General features: G+C 45.1%; 2 protein-coding genes across 2 annotated transcripts in view; both read left to right on the top strand.

Annotated features, from left to right (window-relative positions):
- LOC311243479 (uncharacterized protein) overlaps positions 1-3,406 on the top strand; it is a gene marked incomplete at its 5' end in the record, with an annotated part of 64,542 nt that extends 61,136 nt beyond the window's left edge. The window contains one exon of the mRNA XM_084332714.1: positions 1,116-3,406. Coding sequence (XP_084188840.1) covers positions 1,116-1,549 — 434 coding nt within the window. The 3' untranslated portion in view covers positions 1,550-3,406. The remainder of the gene's footprint in view (positions 1-1,115) is intronic.
- Positions 3,091-22,546, top strand: LOC311243478 (alpha-1,3-mannosyl-glycoprotein 4-beta-N-acetylglucosaminyltransferase C-like; the record flags this gene model as incomplete). The annotated part of the gene is made up of 4 exons (XM_084332713.1): positions 3,091-3,111; positions 15,987-16,173; positions 20,602-20,856; positions 21,645-22,546. The coding sequence occupies 4 exons, from the start codon at positions 3,091-3,093 to the stop codon at positions 22,544-22,546; spliced, it is 1,365 nt and encodes a 454-aa protein (XP_084188839.1).
- Positions 22,547-22,863: the final 317 nt, after the last annotated feature.

Below are 22,863 nucleotides of genomic sequence, written 5' to 3'. Positions count from 1 at the left end.
CACGTCCCTGGTCAAGGAGACATGTGGTGGGTTTTGATTGCGTTACAGTCTTGGTGACAGTGTCTGTAGAAACTTCAGAGGGAGAGTTTGGTGCCTGTGAATATAGGATCCGGGGGGGGGGGGGGGGGGGCTGGGTGTGGTGGGCGGTGTTGGCTAAGATGTCTTTTCGGATGCAAGTGTGGCTGGTTCAATGAGAGTGTTGATGGTGGAAAAAACAAGTGTATTGTCCCTGGGCCTCGCTGATGGATGTACGCAGGTCGTATCTGGCCTCTGCTCACATCGCAGCGACAACCAGAACCTGCAGATTCCTCCTGAGCAATGTCAGAAGGATCCGCCCCTTCCTGACAAAAGAAGCCACCTAATTCCTCGTCCAATCAACAGTCATCTCCCGCCTCAACTACTGCAACGCACTGCTTGCTGGCCTCCCGGCCACTGCCACCAAGCCTCTTCAACTCATTCAGAACGCAGCGGCCCGCCTGATCTCAAACCTACCGAAGTCGGCCCATGTCACCCCACTTCTTAGGGACCTGCACTGGCTCCCCATTGCTGCACGAATCCACTTCAAGGCCCTCGACCTAGCATACCGTGCGGCAAAGGGAACCGCTCCCGCCTACCTCCGGTCAATGGTCTCTAACTACACACCCTCAAGACCCCTACGCTCTGCATCTTCTGGCCGTCTCAGACCCACTCCTATCCGAGCTCCGGAAGGGTGGACCTGCCTTTTCTCAGTCCTTGCCCCACAATGGTGGAATGAACTACCCACCCCAGTTAGGACAGCCGAAACCCGTCCAATCTTTCGCCGTCGACTAAAGACGCACTTCTTCAACCATTATATGAAATTTTTTTTTTTTTTTAAATTTAAATCTAACCCTAACTAACCTTACTGTCATGCACTTGTCCTAATATGTAACTAACCTACACTGTAGCACTCAACACTTTGATGAACATTGTTACTCAGCTGATAGAGTTGTACCCTTCCTGATGACTCGTCGTACAGAACTTGTAAGTCGCTTTGGATAAAAGCGTTTCAGCTAAATGACTAAATGTAAATGATATATACACTAATAACAGACTGTGTGAGTAACCGTCACCCTGGGCTGCTCTCTGCTCCGCAGGTGCTGACGGGTGCCTCTGGGTGGAGGAGCGCGTGTGCTGCCCCGCCCCGCCTCGCTGCTCTCCGCAGAGCCTCCAGGTGGCGCTGCAGCTCGTCCACATCCAGACCCTGGCCTTCACGCCCCCGCGCACGCTCCCCTGGAGAGTGTACCTGTACACCACCGCCGCCACCACGCTCGTACTGGGGGAGCTGCTGTACACCGGGAGAGAAACGGAAGAAGAAGACGCGGTGGCGGCGGAGAGGGAGATGGCGGGGAAAGAAGAGGGGGATGGAGAGATGACAGACGACGACGACGGGCTGATCGAAAGGAAGGGGGAGAAGGCGAGAGAAAGCGTGAAAGTGACAATCAAGCAACAGCCGAGAGATGAGGAATCACTGAAGGGGGTTGTTTCCGTCCTGCGTGCTGTGTTGCTCACTCTGTCCAATGAAACATGAAACTAACATTGAGCTTTGAACAGCTTAACCACAAACAACAGTTTATTGTAAATACATATTATCAGGGTTCCCACGGTACCTGGAAAACATGGAAAACATGGAATTAATTTTTTCATTTTCCAGGTATGGAAAAGTCATGGAAACTGAGCTAAAGTGAACACTTACATGGAAATAGAAACAGTTGTCCTGGACAATTGTATTGTATGATGTGTAAAATAGTAATAAAATGAAACTATTGAGCACAAAATTAAGATGAGTTTATAAAAACCCTCTTGGCATCCATTATGGTATGTTGGAATTTGATGCAGGCAACTTGGTGATATGGACTTTAAAAGTATAGTTTCAGATTGGTGGACTTCAGGAATAATAACGTTACTCGCGATCTCAATAGAAGGCTCAAATACATGCATTTCCCAGCCAACACAGGAGCCTTGACATCTACAGTCTGTCTTGTTTTGGATGAATGAGTAGAAATGAAAAACCGAAATCTTGTTTTATTAAAGTAGTTTTGACATGTGATATAGATAAAGATATTGTTTCATTGTGTATTGATTAACTTTACATTTGCGCTTCATTACTTTACAAAAGTTATACTGGCACATGGGTCTAATACAGCAATGGATTATGGGTAAATGCAACGTTAAAGCAGTGCCAATGTAAGACTGACTTTACATTAAACGAATGACAATAATATAGTATAAAGTAGGGTATTATTTGGACTAAAGAATGGTGTTGTCTCACCCTACTCGCATGTTGAGGGAGAGCACCATACATTATACACTGAGAAACCACGGCCGAGAGTGAGCTCTCCGGGAACAACCCCACTTTGCCCGACATTTTCTTGGCAACTGTCTTCCAGTCTCACATCCTCTGCTGCCACCTATCGTCACAGAGGGTAATTGCAGCCACTTTGTATAAATAAAAAGAAATGGGGGGGAAATACGGGAAAATATTTTAACGGGAGGACGGTGGGAGAGAAGTTTGAAATACGGGAGAATCCCGGAAAAACGGGACGGTTGACACAGGTATGACATGGAGCGCAATCTTGCTAGCCAACATTCAGTTTGCTAACTAACTAGCTACTAGCTAGTGTTGGCTAGTTTGCATTGCTAGCTAACTACCAATACATTTTCACATTAGGCTGTGACATTACTTCTATACTAGTTGACATGAATAGTCTAGTCTTGATACATTTTGTAACATTCATTCTTATATCTACTTTTAGCTATTTTGTGATTTTTCGTTTTTCTTCTTAAAAAAGAGTATACTACTAAATAGGAACATTTGGGGTGAGACATTTTTGAAAAATCATTGATCATGCCTAGACTGATTCTATACATCTATACTGTTAAGCTAAGCTTACTAGTGGGGTTGCTGTACTGAGGAACCACAGGGGAACCAGCCTTATGTTTTCCCTTTTAGGTTCATTAGTTTGATTTACAAAAGAAGAGTAGGCATACTACCCCTTCTACGTAAGACTCATAATCTAATAATACTAATAAATAAAGGAAAGAGGGAGGAGGAAGAGAAGAGGGGCGAAGATGAAAGAGGAGGAGAAGAGAGTAGAGGATGACAGGAAAAGGGAGTGGAGAGGAGTTGAGAAGAGTAGGAAGAGAAGACAGGAGCAGACACAAGAGGGGAGGTGTGGAGAGAAGAGGATAGGATGAGATAGGAGAGGAGTGGAAGAGAGAACATATATCAATCCCAGTGCTCATGTGTTTCAAAGTTCCAGTTCAATAAATAGTTTTTCATCTACAGCTTGTTGCATTATTTCATGCATTGATATTATCAATAAGACATAATCTCTAAGCATTTACAATGTAGCCTTGACTGGCACATCTTTTAAATCAAGTAAGTAGTCAGGTGTCCTAGGGGGTTGTGTGTGTGAGGGGAGGGGGGCACGGATGGGGGCGGAAAGCTTCAGGGGCCTATAGATCATCACTCAATATGGTACCTGGAAAATCAGGAGGTAGCATGGAAAAAAATGTCAAGGCAAGTGTGGGAACCCTGATTATGAATTTAAATATGTGTCCATGGTAATAAATAAATAAAACCATTGGAGCTTTACTATTGCATTTTGTTAAGTTAAGTTATGGAGACATGTGGTGGGTTTTGATTGCATCACAGTCTCGGCGACAGTATCTGTAGAAACTTCAGAGTGAGAGTTCGGCCCTTCTGAATATAGGATCGGGGGGGGGGGGGGGGTGTTGGCTGAAATATATTCATGAAGAGGTTGCTGGGGATGCTGGGAGTGTGGCTGGTTTAAATGGATCAATGGGAGTGTTAATGCTGGAATGGTGTTTCAATCTGGATGGAGTAGTATTGGGATATGGCAGTTTGCAGGGCTCTACAACGGGACTGTTGATGGGACTGATGGGCAAGAAGGTGGACATTTGAACCAGTTTGCAACCATTTTGCGTTCAAGCTGTCGGCCCTGGTGGAAGTTCAGGTGTCATCACAGCATGGGGGGGGGGGGGGGGGTTACATCTAGGATAGGTATAATAATAGAACACAGTGCAAAGTAGTAATGATAATAGTGATGATAACAGTAGTAGTGGACAGTAGTGAGTGGCAGGATTCAATCAGACAGAAATAGTTATTATGGTATACATGATACAAACCGTAGTAACGCACTGCACCAGGGTCCATGCAGTGTTTATTATTAAGAGTCAGGTAGTCCTAACAGTGTTTATTATTAAGAGTCAGATAGTCCTAACAGTGTTTATTAAGAGTCAGATAGTCCTAACAGTGTTTATTATTAAGAGTCAGATAGTCCTAACAGTGTTTATTATTAAGAGTCAGATAGTCCTATAACAGTGTTTATTATTAAGAGTCAGATAGTACTAACAGTGTTTATTATTAAGAGTCAGATAGTCCTAACAGTGTTTATTAAGAGTCAGATATTTATTATTAAGAGTCAGATAGTCCTAACAGTGTTTATTATTAAGAGTCAGATAGTCCTAACAGTGTTTATTATTAAGAGTCAGATAGTCCTAACAGTGTTTATTAAGAGTCAGATAGTCCTAACAGTGTTTATTATTAAGAGTCAGATAGTCCTAACAGTGTTTATTATTAAGAGTCAGATAGTCCTAACACTGTTTATTATTAAGAGTCAGATAGTACTAACAGTGTTTATTATTAAGAGTCAGATAGTCCTAACAGTGTTTATTATTAAGAGTCAGATAGTCCTAATAGTGTTTATTATTAAGAGTCAGATAGTCCTAACAGTGTTTATTATTAAGAGTCAGATAGTCCTAACAGTGTTTATTATTAAGAGTCAGATAGTCCTAACAGTGTTTATTATTAAGAGTCAGACAGTCCTAACAGTGTTTATTATTAAGAGTCAGATAGTCCTAACAGTGTTTATTATTAAGAGTCAGATAGTCCTAACAGTGTTTATTATTAAGAGTCAGATAGTCCTAACAGTGTTTATTATTAAGAGTCAGATAGTCCTAACAGTGTTTATTATTAAGAGTCAGATAGTCCTAACTGTTTATTATTAAGAGTCAGATAGTCCTAACAGTGTTTATTATTAAGAGTCAGATAGTCCTAACAGTGTTTATTATTAAGAGTCAGATAGTCCTAACAGTGTTTATTATTATGAGTCAGATAGTCCTATTATTATTAAGAGTCAGATAGTACTAACAGTGTTTATTATTAAGAGTCAGATAGTACTAACAGAGTTTATTATTAAGAGTAGTCCTAACAATGTTTATTATTAAGAGTCAGATAGTCCTAACAATGTTTATTATTAAGAGTCAGGTAGTCCTAATAGTGTAGTCAGATAGTCCTAACAGTGTTTATTATTAAGAGTCAGATAGTCCTAATAGTGTAGTCAGATAGTCCTAACAGTGTTTATTATTAAGAGTCAGATAGTCCTAACAGTGTTTAGTATTAAGAGTCAGATAGTCCTAACAGTGTTTAGTATTAAGAGTCAAGTCCTAATAGTGTAGTGGTCAGATAGTCCTAACAGTGTTTATTATTAAGAGTCAGGTAGTCCTAACAGTGTTTATTATTAAGAGTCAGGTATAGTCCTACTCCTAACAGTGTTTATTATTAAGAGTCAGGTAGTCCTAATAGTGTAGTCAGATAGTCCTAACAGTGTTTATTATTAAGAGTCAGGTAGTCCTAACAGTGTTTATTATTAAGAGTTAGGTCCTAATAGTGTAGTGGTCAGATAGTCCTAACAGTGTTTATTATTAAGAGTCAGGTAGTCCTAACAGTGTTTATTATTAAGAGTTAGGTAGTCCTAATAGTGTTTAGTATTAAGAGTCAGATAGTCCTTTGAAAGGTTCAAACGTAAGGAGGAAGTGACCTGGCTCCTTATAAGGGCAGGGCTCAGGGCATCCTCCGCTTGTCACTCCGCCGGTAACCTCGTTCCCAGCTTTATCTCCGCCGGTAACGAGAGCCTCTCCAGTGGAACGGAACCCAGCTGGGATGCAGCAGGTTACGTTACTTACTACTACAGGTTGGCGGATGGATGGCAGCAGGTGTCTCTCTTGTCGTAGTTACTTACTATAGTTCTTCTAACTATTTATTTTATTTGAAAGTTGTCAGCTTTTTGTAAAGTGGACAAACGGCGTAGCAGCGTGGAAGTTCTCCGTGAGGCCAATCAATCAGGTAAGTTCACCTGCTGCGTTTCCAAACTTCATTGACTGATTGATTGATTGATTGATTGAAAATTGTATTAACAGATTGCAGAATGGGTACAATACAGTATACTGCATACAGTAGTATACAGCTCATGCATGCATGTTTTTTTTGCCAGGTTTAATTGGTTAATCAGCCTATACAAATAAATCAGGTGGAAATGTTTTATTTAAGCTGAAAATAGACGTGGGGGGGGGGGGGGGGGGGTACGGTACGCGTTAACTAACAGCCATTTAAACATCAAACTGGGTTGAAAATAAAAGTTGAGCAGATATCGAGTTGGAATTCTGGCGACGCAGTTAAAACCTACCATCACCACGTCCCCTTGTATTCTGGAGAAACGAGTTTCATTTTGTTTTATTTATCACATAATGTACATTACTTAATTTAGACCAGACACTATACAAAATATACAAACTAAAGTACTACGACCTCCTAAAGTACAAATGCAAACTTTTTAAAATGCAAAAATCCAAGAATGAGGTAGGGATGTCGTGCAAATATTTTTGTAATAAATAGATAACATAATGGTAAAGTGAATGTAAAGGTGTTTGTTTAAAGTGTGTGCAGTGAATGTAGATGGATGGGTTAGTGTTCCCGTAATCCCCTAGTTTCCGTCTGTCGTCAGATATTAACAGCAGCACAATGAAGGAGACTGAATGAATGAATGAATGAAAACTGTATTAACAGATTGCAGAATGGGTACAGTGCAGTACAGCTCAATACATACAATTGTTAAGGGGATGCAGACCAGAGAAAGACTTTCGTCTTGTTTACACCAGGGTCCCCCATTTCCAATTCATCGTAACATATATGACATACATGACATACAGATAGACAGTACTGCTACATCTATACATTTATGACATACCAGATTTGCAATTACAGTACTGTATTTGTGATACAAAAAGAGTCCAGAAAGAAAAGAGCATATACATTAGGCGTAGAAACTGTACATTGGATTGGGTAGGTGGGGGTGGGACTGTACATTGGAGGTGGTTGGGGGGGGGGGGGGGGTGGGTAGGAGTGGGGGGGGGGGGGGTTGGGTAGTAGGAGGGGTGGGTGGGGACTGTACATTGGAGGTGGTTGGGTGGGTGGGTGGGGGGGGGTGGGTAGGAGGGGTGGGTGGGGGACACTGTACAACTGTACAAACAACACTGTACATTGGATTATTGACAAGACCATACTTGGTAATTTACTGTACATTGGCGGGGGTTGTGTTCGGACATTTACAGGGGCCAGCTTCGAGTTGCAGTCTCCCTTAGGTGTTTTTTGAGAGTGTTTTTGAAAGTGGGTAGTGATTCACATTCCTTTACAGCTTTGGGTAGGGCGTTCCACATTGATGTGGCATAATTGCGAAACGTGTTCAGTCCCTTGTTTGAGCCGAATCTGGGTTTAACATGATTTGTGGAGCTCCCTCTGGTGTTGTGATCGTGGTATTCACTGACCTTTGGGAAGTATTTAGTCATGTACATGGGTACCTTGGTCGTGTAGTGTATCTTGTAGACCAGGCCCATTGCAAGTTGCTGTACTCTGTCGTCTACTCTAAGCCATCCTAGGTTGTCAAAGTGGGCAGGGGTGAGGTGGGTTCTAGGAGTAAGGTCAAGCAGTAGTCTGACCAGTTTGTTTTGAGATGTTTGTAATTTTGTTTTTAGCGCCTTTGAGGTGCTTTGGTACCATGAGGTGCAAGCATAGTCGTAGTACCCTTGAATGAGTGCTCCTGCTAGAGTCTTCAGGGTATTCTTGTTTACCAGTGAGGAGATCCGGTACAAGAAACGAGTTCGTTGGTTGACTTTTTTTATTACATTGGATGCCATTTTGTCACAGGAAAGATTTGCCTCTAGGATGGAACCCAGGTAGGTAATATCTTCTTTCCTTGTGACAATATTGTCACCCACTGTAACTGAGAAGCCGTCGGTCTTGCTGAGTTTGTTATTTGAACCGAAGAGAATGGACTCTGTTTTGCCCATGTGTAATGATAGTTTGTTATCAGCGAGCCATATGCAGATTTTGCTTAGTTCTGAGCTGAGGGTTTTTTCAACCTGTAATTTGTTCTTGTCAGAGACCAGCAGGGCTGAGTCGTCCGCAAACAGGAACAAGTTGCAGTCACAAGCTGACGACATGTCATTTGCATAAATTAGGAACAGTAGCGGACCTAGTATGCTTCCTTGTGGAACACCACAGTTTACTGTGAGGGGGGGGGATAGGGTACCGTTTACCTCCACCATCTGCTCTCTCCCCTCCAGGTAGGATTGCATCCAGCTCACTGATAGACTATCAAAACCAATTGCTTTTAGCTTGTCAATCAGAATGGTGTGATTGACAGTGTCGAAGGCCTTTTGTAGGTCCAGCATGACCATGCCGCAGTATTTGCCCGCGTCCACCTCTTGTTTGATGTGGTCGTTTAAATAGAGAAGGCATGTGTCAGTGGAGTGGGATGTTCTGAAGCCAGATTGGAATTCGTAGATTAGATTTTTTTCCGCAAAGTATTTTTCTACCTGTTCGTATACAATTTTTTCCATGACTTTCGAGATGGAGGTAAGGATAGAAACAGGGCGGTAGTTGCCTGGGTCTAATTTACTGCCTTTTTTGTGCAGAGGGGTCACTCTCGCAATTTTGAAGTCCTTGGGGACTAACCGGGTTCATGGAGTGTTTGTTTTAATAATCAGAGTTAACGGGTTCAAGAGCTGTTAGTGTTCCCCTAGCAACCACACTTCCACTGAAGCCGTCTCTATATATGACACACAAGCAAACTAGTAATGTATAGTTTAAGCTGTTGAGTTGAGTTACATGTCCTTACAGTTTGGTGGTAATGAGCGCACCACTCCATACCCAGTGATGGTTTAATGACCAGGGCTTATCAGGCATGCGTTCGTCATGGGACGGGGTTGCACTCCGTGCATGGTCAGATAAGTACTCGCTTTAAGCAGTAGCGGCTGGTGCCACTGGTGCCTTGTGGGTCGCAGTTCACGTTAGGAGGTCGAGTTGAAAATGTAATGCTCTGAGATGCTCTGGAGCAATCTCTCTCTCTGTCTCTCGGATCAATCAAATCATATAATTAACACATGTATGTTGTCATTTTAAACAACTCACCATTCATTCATTATGCATCAGCAGCAGCTAAATTAATGTTATAGTTCACAACACAGCAGCACGTTTTGAATCGCTAGCCTATTATCGTCTCAGCAAGCACAGTCAATACTTTTTTCCGTAGCCGCATTTCGCGGAGACAGCTGTGTATAGCGAGAGAGAGAGAGCGAGAGAGAGAGAGAGAGAGAGAGAGAGAGAGAGAGAGAGAGAGACTCACTGTTTAGTTGAAACGTCCAGGGCAGGAGGACTTGATAAAGTGTATAACCCACTGTTGATGTATTCCAGACCACTGTCCACTGTGTCCAGACTGCATCCGCCATATAGCTTGTTAGCCAAGTGTTAGCTTGTTAGCAAGTACACAAGTACATTTCTTTGTCCATTTCCGCGTCGAACAGACTGCAAACTACCTGGCGTTCTATCGCCATGCTCTAAGACAAACTCTAACCATAACCAACTTTGAAAGAGTGCCTAAGCTTAACCGTCTAAAGAACTTGCAGTCACGCTCTAAGACAAACAGCTGCATCTCACAACAACACAACTATCTCTCTACCACCAACCTAGGAATAAGCTAGAGCTTAGCTTGGATTCGGCCAATCAGAGATCGTCTCCGCGAAATTCTGCTACGAAAAAAAATACTGGCGTCGGCCAATCAGAGAGCGTCTCCGCGAAATGCGGCTACAGAAATTCTTGACGCTGCTGCCTAGACCGCTTCAAATCGCGCCCGGATTCCAACATAATAGTCATATTTCAACGCACAACGCGTTACGCACTGATTGGCTGCGACGGATACAGCGATCAAACCGTGACGCGCACTCAGAGCGCTATCGCGTCTAGCCCGGGCCGAGAAATAAAAAAAAAAAAAAATAGTGAGTAAACGAGTATTTTTTATTTTATATAATAATGTTATATTGTGCATTGGAAACACAAACATACTTAAAATGAGTAAATATTATTAATTTTAAACATGTTTATATTATTTATAGGGCTATAAAACAAAAAACTAAAATAATTTTTCTTGTTCTCTCATATAACCAGGGCAGGGCCTGAGGGGGGGCGGCGCCCGAGCGCCCCTAGTGGCGAGCCGCTACTGGCTATAAGTACCCACCTGGGCTACTTTGCATATCAATATAGCGCCAGTCGTCAGGTGTGTTAAATACGTTCTCTGATACATTCACACCTAACTTGTTGTGAATGACATGTGTTACATTCCATTCGTAGAGGCAATTAGGCACTGTCTGTAGTCTGTGCTCAAGCGAGGGGACATTTATGCGCATTCGCGGGAGCGTGCCGGGAGCGCGCGTGCACGTGGCGCCATTAGGTGCGTGCAACCCCAGTTGATTTCAGGAACGCACGCCTGGGGCTTATAGACAGAAGGACGAACTATCTTAACTCCTTTTACGCAAGATTTGGGGTGAACAGTGGCGACGTTAGCTGACAGGCTAACGGCGTCACTGGCGTGCCGGTTGTCGCGGCGGGAGGGGGTTCTCCGCAGGGGAGGAGCACACTCCAATTGACGGAACACAGCGTGAGGAGAGCGTTCTTGGGGGTGAACACTGGGAAAGCTGCAGGCCCGGATGGGATAACAGGACGAATACTTAGGTCCTGTGCCAACCAGTTAGCCCCAGTGTTCACCACTATATTCAACCGAACCTATCCTTGGCCGAGTCCGTGGTCCCTGCCTGCTTCAAGGTGTCCACTATAATCCCCCCTAAAAAACATACATGCAGCAAGAACAGAGAGGCTAACGGCGCAGACACACCACAGTCGCGCAGGCAGGCAGGCAGGCAGGCAGGCAGGCAGGCAGGCAGGCAGGCAGGCAGGCAGGCAGGCAGGCAGGCAGGCAGGCAGGCAGGCAGGCAGGCAGGCAGCGCTTCACTTTCGCTCCCATGTAACCCTTTGGAGGCCAAACCCGCGATAAGTCGGGTTAACTCGCCATGCTCTGGGCGCCAAACCCGAGAAATCCCGGGTTTTAATCGATATTTCTTTTATTCGCTATATCCATTCATTTTTCATCCATCCAGCCTGACGTTATCATTGGGAATGGGTCTGAGCTCGCAAAGGGTAAATACCGCCACCTAACGTCTTCAGGATGGTATTGCACATCATTGGAATCCCTCTGTCTGGGGCTGTGCATCAATCTAAAAAGTCCGGTCCAGGTTTTCCTTCTCGGGCATGCAGTATCGTTATAACACATTGACTGGGGACACTCGGAGCAGTGTGGATTATGTGTTTTGGACATATAACGTTGGATCAATAAATGCGATCAATATTTGGAATGGCGATCAGGAATTGGATTAATCTTTTTGCAGGACATCAGATGTGAGGTAAGGAATCTATGTTACCAATCTTGGGTTAATCAGATGTTCCTTTCACCGCCATCGGAGCGTGTGTGCGTGTGTGTGTGTGAGGTTCGTGCCGACCAAAGTACGGAGAAGCGATTTTTCAGACCCAGCTTCTGTTCGCCCATGATGACACATAATATCGATAATCTAGCATTTATTTGAAAACGATTCATAAATCAAGCGACAAATGGCACGATTTCTAACTAAATACATTGAAGCTCGATTTGCTGGAGTTTATTGAGATGAGACCGAACGCTCTAGAAATATATTCATATTCATCACAGTATAAAACGGAAATGTATGAAAAAATTATCTGTTTCGTGCATGTTGACCGGAAGCAACTCACTGACGATCACTGTGTTATTTAGATCTATTGCTATTATATTTGATATATTTTAAGCACTCGCAAATAAGTCCTATCCTACATTGGATAAAGCACTGGCGCTGAAGGGCCATCAGCGCCCTCTGGTGATGGCGCCGGAAGTGTTAACGGATGTAGCTGTGCCCACCGGCCGCATGACTCGCGGGGCTGGAAGCGATCGTTTTCGCTTTGGTTGGATTCAGAGGCGTGCGCCACGTGCATTTTCACAGAAATACACTCAATATCCGCATTATTACCACACATAGATGTTGTTCAACCAGCTAATGTGTCTGTATCTTTCCCAATACAAATATGACTATACTTTTTCAGGAGTACAGTCACACTGATCATCATTCTAAAATGAATTATAACATTCTAATTAATTATATAATAACTGGTTATACATGCAAAATGGACAATAGAACACTGGAACTGGAAATCTTTAAAAAAAAAAAATCTTTAAACGGGGACTGTCTTCGCAATAGACTAGGCATTTACAGCTGTTCCAATGTAAACGTGCCTCCCTCCGTGCACTTTTGCCCGCTCTGAAGTGGGACTCGGTGTGTCCGGCCATGCGCGCGTTCTGGTGTGTTTGCGCTGTAAGGCTCAGCTTCTTCCCTCAGGCCATCAGAACAATGAACACTGATCTCTCTCCACACACAAGCACACATGAACACACGCATACACACACACACACAACACAACACTCTGCACACGCACAAATGCACCACAGGTCACTTTAAAGTTTAAACGCACAAGAAAAGGTCACTTTAAAGGAAGGAAAAGGACTCTAAGAAAATAACTTGTGATTGTTGTACAGTATATAGTTAGTAATAGCAAGTATAGTCAAGAGTTTTATTTGTCACGGCATACAGTGAAAGTATAGCATAGGGACAAGAAAAACTGCACATTGTATATTATGTACATAGGATCCAGTGCCTTTAAGCGATTTATTAACATGTCTATTCTAGTTAGGGCTGGGCGATGTGGCCTCTAAATCATATCACGATATCTTTTTGCTCCATCACGATACACAATATATATTGCGATATTTTTACATTTCCTCTAAAGCACTTAAAAATGCTTGATTTAACCCTTTGATGGATACAGTCACGCCAATATGATGATTATATTATGAACCTCTGTTGTCAAGCCTCGTCAATATAACACCCCCACCCCTTTCCCTACTAATGGAACTGGTGTCGTGGATCACTCTCCTGTGAGCGTTTCCAGGGTTAGCGGCTAACGTTAGTTAGCTTAGTTAGCGGCTAACATAGTTACCGCCTCTCTGGGTGTGTGTGTGTGCGTGCGTGTACGTGACGTAAATTGGGCGAGTGTGTGTCTGTGTGAGGGAGAGAGGAAAGTGCCGCGCTAAGTCTCATCTCAGCCACGGCGGCTTAGAAACTGACGTGAGGTTTTGTGCAAAACATCACGATGTCCACGATATGTTTAAAAAGGGTATTGTTAATGAACTGTACTCGATATTTATTTAATATCGTCATATTGCCCTATCCCTAATTGCACAATCGAAGCGGGCATGGCCAACCGCATTTCACTGTATGCCCTGGTTACGGTATGTGATGAATAAAACTCTTGAATCTTGATCCTGACCAGTCGAACCTGTTCTTGAGCCGATAGACTCCTGAAACATTTATTGAACACCTGAATAATTTAGGGTACTTATGTGTTGACTGAGTTACACAGTGACTCAATGGATGGACCCCATCATCTCTGTCTCTCTCCCTGTATCTCTCTCTGTCTCTCTCTCTTGTCTGTCTCTCCCTGTCTCTGTATCTCTGTCTCTCTCTATGTGTCTGTCTGTCTCTCTCCCTGTATCTCTCTCTGTCTCTCTTTCTTGTCTGTCTCTCCCTGTCTCTGTATCTCTCTGTCTCTCTCTCTCTGTATCTCTCTCTCTCTCTCTCTCTCTATGTGTCTGTCTGTCTCTCTTTCTCTCTGTTTCTCTCTGTTTCTCTCTGTCTCTCTGTCTGTCCGTCTATCTCTCTCCGTCTCTCCCTGTCTGTCTCTCTCTCTGTTTCTCGCTCTCTCTCTCCCTCTCTCTATATCTCTCTTTCTCTCTCTTTCTCTCTGTCTCTCTGTCTGTCCGTCTGTCTCTCTCCGTCTCTCCCTGTCTGTCTCTCTCTCTGTTTCTCGCTCTCTCTCTCCCTCTCTCTATATCTCTCTTTCTCTCTCTTTCTCTCTTTCTCTCTGTCTGTCCGTCTGTCTCTCTCCGTCTCTCCCTGTCTGTCTGTCTCTCTCTCTGTCTCTCACTCTCTCTCTCCCTCTCTCTATATCTCTCTTTCTCTCTGTCTCTCTCTCTGTCTCTTCTCTGTCTCTCTCTCTCTCCCTCTGTCTCTCTCTCTGTCTCTCTTCTCTCCTCTGTCTCTCTCCTCTCTTTCTTTCAATTCAAAGGGTGTTTATTGGCATGGGAAACATACGTTTGCATTGCCAAAGCCAGCATTAGAACAATCAAAACGTATCGAACTTAAGCACTAAATCAAAACTAAAAACGATGTACAATTAAAATAACGTACAGGCCTGCTAGAATAAAGAGATGTGTGAACAGAGCTGTGTGATCAAATACTATGTAGAACATTTTAACTCAAAATGATAAACGAGAGAATTGTGCTAAAAATAAAGATGCATGTGTGCATGCAAGTAAAGATAACTTGGGCTAATATAACCTGTCTCTTTCTCTCTCTCTCTCCTCTCTCTGTCTCTCCCTCTCTACATGGCTCTCTCTGTCTCTGTCTCTCTCTCTCTCTCTACATGTCTCTGTCTCTCTCCCTCCCCTCTCTCTCTCTCTCCCTCTCTCTCTGTCTCTTTCTCTCTACATGTCTCTGTCTCTCTTCCTCCCCTCTCTCTCTCCCCCCCCCCCCCCCCTCTCTCTCTCTCTCTCTCTGAAGGGAAATGAGGGTTCATAGGAAGAGCCTGGCTCTGATGGGGGTGTTGATTGTCCTGACTGTATTGTACATCAAAGTTCCAATTCATCCCATGAGTGCTGTAAGTATTAGGACCTGGTCCAAAAGGGGCGTGTTCTGTGCGCCAGACGGGGGCGGAGTGTTCGACACTGTGCAGCACAATGAGGGCCAGGAAATTCAGACGACCACAGGGGAGTTCAATCTGAACAGTTCAATCTGATGCCTGCATTTCTATGAGGCAAACCCCACCCATCTGATACAACAAGCTGATTTTAAAATAAAAAAACACTGATAATTCCCCAAAAATGCGAACCGGGAACCTCCGGATTACCAGACGCCTGCTCCACCTCCCGAGCCACTGTCGCCCCAGTGACTAGACGGCCCAATTTGGGCTGTCTAGTCTGTACACCCGTCTGTGTGCCCTATCGGTTATATTATACGTTACAATAAATATGAGCAATAGATAATTAGAATCTGAATATATATATATATACTATGAGTAAAGTAAACGGTGTACACAGGTGCAGTATATGCAAGGTACCCTAACTGGCATGATGTACGCTATAGTCCGTGCAGGTTTGGTGGAGAGTCACACACTGGATTTTAAAGTTGGACGTTCAGTTCAGTTCAGAGTTTTTATTTGCCACATGGAATCATACAATCAGAGTTTCTTCATTACACAATCATAAATAGTCATTCCATGGACAAAAGGAGCAGGAAGAAGAATAAATCTTATAGTTACCTGCCCCTTATTCCTAAACTAACAAGTATTTACTTAATGGTCGGCGTACAACCTAATTTACACAAATAATCATTTATACCATTATAAAAGAAACACACAATCCACAGTTAAACAAGAAAAAATTAAATAATAATGATAAAGAATAAAAGAGAAAAAAAAAGAAAAGATCTCACTATTCAGATCACATTTGATTTTCATACTGACTAAATGATTTTTTTTTTTAATTGATAAACACTATTACATCCCTTAAGCTCCCTATGGAGAGAATTCCACAACTTTGGACCAAGGGGACTCTGACGAGGTGGTAATTGTGTGCGTGTGTGTGTTTTAACAGGGCCTTGCGGAGACAAAGGACTCGATAAAGGTGCCAAGGAGCTCGATAAAGGATGTCATAAAGTGGTCATGGCACTCGCAGTCTCCTCAGCAGCTCATGCAGCGCACATCCTGGGTAGATCAGGGCCACTTCCTGCCCCTCAACGTGTCCTGCCACCTGCTGGCGGGGAGGCCAACTACACAGCAGAGTAAGTGACGCACACACACACACACACAACTAGTCTACTAGAAGTGTAAACAGGGTTCTGTGTTCTCAAAGTGGGAGTACGGAGTCTAGAGTCAGTTCCTGTCGGTTGGCTTTGAACAAGGTGAATGAATGAATGAATGAAAACTTTATTTAACAGATTGCAGAATGGGTACAATACAGTACGGCTCAATACATACAATTGTTAAGGGGATGCAGACCTGAGAAAGACGTTTGTCTTGTTTCCATCAGGGTCCCCCATTTTCAATTCATATAGACATTTATGACATACACAACACAACATACATGACATTTATGGCATAGGGACATATAGGTATTTAGTACTGATACATTTGTGACATAGGCGGTATTCAAATATACAGTACTGTTACCCCTAGATCCTGACAGAGTATATACATATGATGGGGAGGGGACTGTACATTAGGAGGGGGTGGGTGGGTGGGAGGGAAATATACATACGGCGGGGAGGGAATATATACATGCGGTGGGGAGGAGACTGTCTATTAGGAGGTGGTGGGGGTTTTGGGCATTTACGGTGGCCAGTTTCGAATTGCAGCCTCCCGTAGGTGCTCTTTAAGGGCGGTTTTGAATGTGGGCAGGGATTCACATTCCTTTACAGCTTTGGGTAGGGCGTTCCACATTGTTGTGGCATAATTGCGAAACGTGTTTAGTCCCTTGTTTGAGCCGAATCTGGGTTTAACATGATTTGTTGAGCTTCCTCTGGTGTAGTGGTTGTGGTATTCACTGACCTTTGGGAAGTATTTTGACATGTACATGGGCACCCCGGTCGTATAGTGTATCTTGTAGACCAGGCCCATTGCAAGTTGCTGTACTCTGTCGTCTACTCTAAGCCATCCTAGGTTGGCAAAGTGGGCAGGGGTGAGGTGGGTTCTGGGGTTCAGGTCAAGTAGTAGTCTGACCAGTTTGTTTTGTGATGTTTGTAATTTTGTTTTAAGCGCCTTTGAGGTGCTTTGGTACCATGAGGTGCACGCATAGTCATAGTACCCTTGAATGAGTGCTCCTGCCAGAGTCTTCAGGGTATTCTTGTTTACCAGAGAGGAGATCCGGTACAAGAATCTAGTTCGTTGGTTGACTTTTTTTTATTACATTGGATGCCATTTTGTCACAGGAAAGATTTGCCTCTAGGATGGAACCCAGGTAGGTAATTTCGTCTTTCCTTGTGACAATATTGTCACCCACTGTAACTGAGAATCCGTCGGTCTTGCTGAGTTTGTTATTTGAACCGAAGAGAATGGACTCTGTTTTTCCCATGTGTAATGATAGTTTATTATCAGCGAGCCATATGCAGATTTTGCCTAGTTCCGTGCTGAGGGTTTTTTCAACCTGCAATTTGTTCTTGTCAGAGACCAGCAGGGCTGAGTCGTCCGCAAACAGGAACAAGTTGCAGTCACAGGCTGACGACATGTCATTTGCATAAATTAGGAAGAGTAGCGGTCCTAGTATGCTTCCTTGTGGAACACCACAGCTCACTGTGAGGGGGGGGGATAGAGTACCGTTTACCTCTACCATCTGTTCTCTCCCCTCCAGGTAGGATTGCATCCAGCTCACTGATAGGCTATCAAAACCAATTGCTTTTAGCTTGTCCATTAGAATGGAGTGATTGACAGTGTCGAAGGCCTTTTGTAGGTCCAGCATGACCATGCCGCAGTATTTGCCAGCGTCCACCTCTTGTTTGATGTGGTCGTTCAAATAGAGGAGGCATGTGTCAGTGGAGTGGGACATTCTGAAGCCAGATTGGAATTCGTAGATTAGGTTTTTTTCCGCCAGGTACTTTTCGACCTGTTCGTAGACTATTTTCTCCATGACTTTCGAGATGGAGGTAAGAATAGAAACAGGGCGGTAGTTGCCTGGGTCTAATTTGCTGCCCTTTTTGTGTAGAGGGGTCACTCGCAATTTTGAAGTCCTTGGGGACGTGCCCCTGTCTTATAGAGAGGTTTATTATGTGTGTGATGACTGGGGTGATGGCGGCTGCTGCGTCTCTGAGGAATTTGGAGGGGATGTTGTCATGGCCAGTGGCCTTGTTAGGTTGGAGGGCGCTCAGTTTTTTGAGTACCTCATCGGTTGTTACCATTTCAAGTTTGAAGTCGTCTTTGTGGACCCCTAGGTTTTTGTAGTATGCTACTATGTGTTCTACCCCATAATGCCCTGAGTGGGAGGGTAGTTTGTTTACCAGTGTTGTGGCTATGTTTGTGAAAAAGATGTTTAAGTAATTGGCTACATCCAGCTTGTCTGTGATGAGCGTGTTGTCCGTCTTTATGTTTATGTTTGAGAATCTGGTTTTAAGTTTTTTACTGCAGCCTAGTTGATTATTGAGTAATTTCCAAAGTTCGCGGGGTTTGTTTTTGTTTTCCTCAGTTTTGTCGTTGATGAAATTTCTTTTTGCGGTTCTGATCATGGAGTTTACGTCATTTCTTAGTCTGTTTCTTTGGATTTTTAGTTCAACCACGTGGGCTTGGAGTTCACTGTTTGAGCTTTTGGAAAGCTTTGTCTGACTTTTATGAAGTTCAGAGCATTTTTTGTCTCTGGTTTTCATAGCGGTCAGTATTTCAGTGTGCATCCATGCCTCAGCGCGATTTTTAACCCTGGTGGTTCTTATGGGTGCCATGTTGTTGAGTATTGCTGTGAATTTGGTTTTGAATCCAAGCCATGTTTCTTCAACCTGTGTACCACTGAGTTCATCTGACCAGTCCAAGCTCCCCATTTCTAGGTTAAAGGCCTCTCTAGAGTAAGTTTTGAGGTCTCTAGATGTGACTCGAAGACATGTTTTCCTGGTCACTGACCCCAGATCTGTGGTGTTTGGGGCAGTGACTTGACGACAGGTGTGCACACAGTACACCCCTCTGCACCTGAGCCTCATCATCGGCTCATGTTTCTGTAGATGATCCAGAATGAAACATGGCTGCCCCCGGGAATGACATCATTGGCCCTCCAGAGATTCTTCATTACAGTTATACAAATATATGCTGATGATATGGCATTGATATGGATGATATGGCTACTGCGGGAGGGTGACAGACGGTCATAGTGAAGAGTCATATTTTAGACATATTGGTGAGCTGGTGTACAGACAGCACACTGGTAAAACCAAAGAGCTGACTATCAGCTGCGACAGTAGCTCCACCCAAGCCAACCAGTTACAATAAACGGTCACTCCGTAGAAGTGGTGGAACATTTAAAATATTTAGGTACTTTCCTGGATCATTCATCAACACCATGAGCTTTATAGCTAACACAGAATGCATCTTCAAGAAGGCTATACAACGCTTGATTGATTGAAAACTTTATTAACAGATTGCAGAATGGGTACAATAATACAGTACGGCTCAATAACATTTTGACATTTACCGGGGGCCAGTTTCTAATTGCAGCCACCCGTAGGTGCTCTTTGAGAGCGTTTTTTTGAAGGAGGGTAGGGATTCACATTCTTTTACGGCTGTGGGTAGGGCGTTCCACATTCTTGTAGCATAATTGCTAAACGTGTTTAGTCCCTTGTTTGTGCCGAATCTGGGTTGAACATGATTTGTGGAGCTCCCTCTGGTGTCGTGGTATTCACTGGCCTTTGGGAAGTATTTTGACATGTACATGGGTATCTTAGTGGTGTAGTGTATCTTGTAGACCAGACCCATTGCAAGTTGCTGTACTCTCGTCGTCTACTCTAAGCCATCCTAAGTTGTCAAAGTGGGCAGGGGTGAGGTTGGTTTTAGGCTTGAAGGAGCTCAGTAGGTAGGCTTGAAGGAGCTCGGTAGGTAGGCTTGAAGGAGCTCAGTAGGTAGGCTTGAAGGAGCTCAGTAGGTAGGCTTGAAGGAGCTCGGTAGGTAGGCTTGAAGGAGCTCAGTAGGTAGGCTTGAAGGAGCTCAGTAGGTAGGCTTGAAGGAGCTCAGTAGGTAGGCTTGAAGGAGCTCGGTAGGTAGGCTTGAAGGAGCTCAGTAGGTAGGCTTGAAGGAGCTTGGTAGATAGGCTTGAAGGAGCTCGGTAGGTAGGCTTGAAGGAGCTCGGTAGGTAGGCTTGAAGGAGCTCGGTAGGTAGGCTTGAAGGAGCTCGGTAGGTAGGCTTGAAGGAGCTCGGTAGGTAGGCTTGAAGGAGCTCGGTAGGTAGGCTTGAAGGAGCTCGGTAGGTAGGCTTGAAGGAGCTCGGTAGGTAGGCTTGAAGGAGCTCGGTAGGTAGGCTTGAAGGAGCTCAGTAGGTAGGCTTGAAGGAGCTCGGTAGGTAGGCTTGAAGGAGCTTGGTAGGCTCGCAGCCACCTCCAGCCTATAAACGTGTCCTGCCACCTGCCCCCCCCCCCATCCCCCCCCCCCCCCCCACCCTCTTCAGGGGACAACTTTATTATTCATTATACGTTAACCCTTTCCTATGCTAATGTACAAGCTGTAATGTGGCATCCTCCCCCCAGAGTTCCTGACTGTGGGCATGGCGTCAGTGAGGAGGAAGAAGGGCAGCTACCTCCTCTCCACCCTGCGATCCCTCTTCTCACACTTGTCCCCAGAGGAGCGCTCCTCCATGGTGGTCGTCCTGCTGCTGGCCGACTTCGATGCCCAGTGGAGGGAGGCCACGGTGGGGGAGATCAGGACAGAGTTCACCCCGGAGCTGGAGCAAGGGCAGCTTCTGGTCATCCATGTTCCCCAGCAGTACTACCCACCTCTCACAGGTACCATGTCCAGGGATGCAAACTGGTCAGGGGTGGAAGAAGGGGATGGTTATGGTGCTACAGCTAACCAGCTGTACCATTAGATACCTAACCAGCTGTACCATTAGATACCTGGCCAGCTATCTAGCTGTGACATTAGATACCTGGCCAGCTAACCAGCTGTAACATTAGATACCTAACTAGCTGTGACATTAGATACCTGGCCAGCTAACCAGCTGTAACATTAGATACCTAACTAGCTGTGACATTAGATACCTAACTAGCTGTGACATTAGATACCTGGCCAGCTAACCAGCTGTAACATTAGATACCTAACTAGCTGTGACATTAGATACCTGGCCAGCTAACCAGCTGTAACATTAGATACCTAACCAGCTAACCAGCTGTACCATTAGATACCTAACCAGCTGTACCATTAGATACCTGGCCAGCTATCTAGCTGTGACATTAGATACCTGGCCAGCTAACCAGCTGTAACATTAGATACCTAACTAGCTGTGACATTAGATACCTGGCCAGATAACCAGCTGTAACATTAGATACCTAACTAGCTGTGACATTAGATACCTGGCCAGCTAACCAGCTGTAACATTAGATACCTAACCAGCTAACCAGCTGTAACATTAGATACCTAACCAGCTAACCAGCTGTAACATTAGATACCTCTGTCTCTCTCTCTCTCTCTCTCTCTCTCTCTCTCTCTCTCTCTCTCTCTCTCTCTCTCTCTCTCTCTCTCTCTCTCTCTCTCTCTCTCTCTCTATCGCTCGCTCTCTCCCCCCCCCCTCCAGGACTGAAGAGGAACTACAACGATTCGGCTGACCGCGTGTCCTTCCGCTCCAAGCAGAACGTGGACTACTCCTTCCTGATGCACTGCAGCGTCGGCTCCGGAAGCTTCTACCTGCAGCTGGAGGACGACGTCGCCTCCGCGCAGGGCTTCCTGTCCACCATCAGGAGGCGTGTCCAGGAACAGGAAGCCAAGTCGGTCACCTGGGCAACGCTGGAGTTCTCCAATCTGGGGTACATCGGGAAACTGTACCGGTCCGTCCACCTCCCGCTCCTCGCACGCTTCCTCTTCCTCTTCTACCAGGAGATGCCCTGCGATTGGCTGCTGGCGCACTTCCGCCTGCTGCTGACGCAGAAGGAGGCCATCTTGCTGCGGCCGTCGCTGTTCCAGCACATGGGGACCTTCTCCTCGTTCCGGGGGACCGTCAACAAGCTGCGCGACAAGGACTTCGAGGAGGACGTCTACTCCAACCCCCCGGCCGACGTGTACTCCGACATGTCCGTCTACAAGGACCACGTCCCGCCGCTGGCCTGGGCCTCCGGCACCGGCTTCTTCTGGGGTCGGGCGCCGCAGGCGGGGAACCACCTGACCGTGGTGTTCAGGGAGCCGGCGCTGGTCACCGGGGTTACCGTGGAGACGGGCTCGGAGGGCAAGGACCTGTTGGGTTCGGCGGTGGTGGAACTGGGCAGTGACCCCGTCGCCACGGAGACGGGAGAGAAAACCTGTCGACGGTTCTCTACGTTGGGGAAGATGGAGAAAGGGATGTTTAAGACGCAGGAAGTGGAGAAGAAGAACGCTTCGCTCGCTTCCTGTCTGAGGATAAAAGTCACAACCAATCAGAGCGACTGGGTCATCGTCCGTAAAATCAGGATCAAAACCCAGACCAGACCACACGTCGGTACCTGAACACACCTGAACACACCAGAACACACGTCGGTACCTGAACACACCTGAACACACCAGAACACACGTCGGTACCTGAACACACCTGAACACACCAGAACACACGTCGGTACCTGAACACACCAGAACACACCAGAACACACGTCGGTACCTGAACACACCAGAACACACCAGAACACACGTCGGTACCTGAACACACCTGAACACACCAGAACACACGTCGGTACCTGAACACACCAGAACACACCAGAACACACCAGAACACACGTCGGTACCTGAACACACCAGAACACACCAGAACACACGTTGGTACCTGAACA

The sequence above is a fragment of the Notolepis coatsorum genome (assembly GCF_963971535.1).
Source record: "Notolepis coatsorum genome assembly, chromosome: 17".
Lineage (NCBI taxonomy): Eukaryota > Metazoa > Chordata > Actinopteri > Aulopiformes > Paralepididae > Notolepis > Notolepis coatsorum.
The sequence above is the reverse complement of the archived record's forward strand: the minus strand, read 5'-3'. Positions and strand labels throughout refer to the sequence as shown.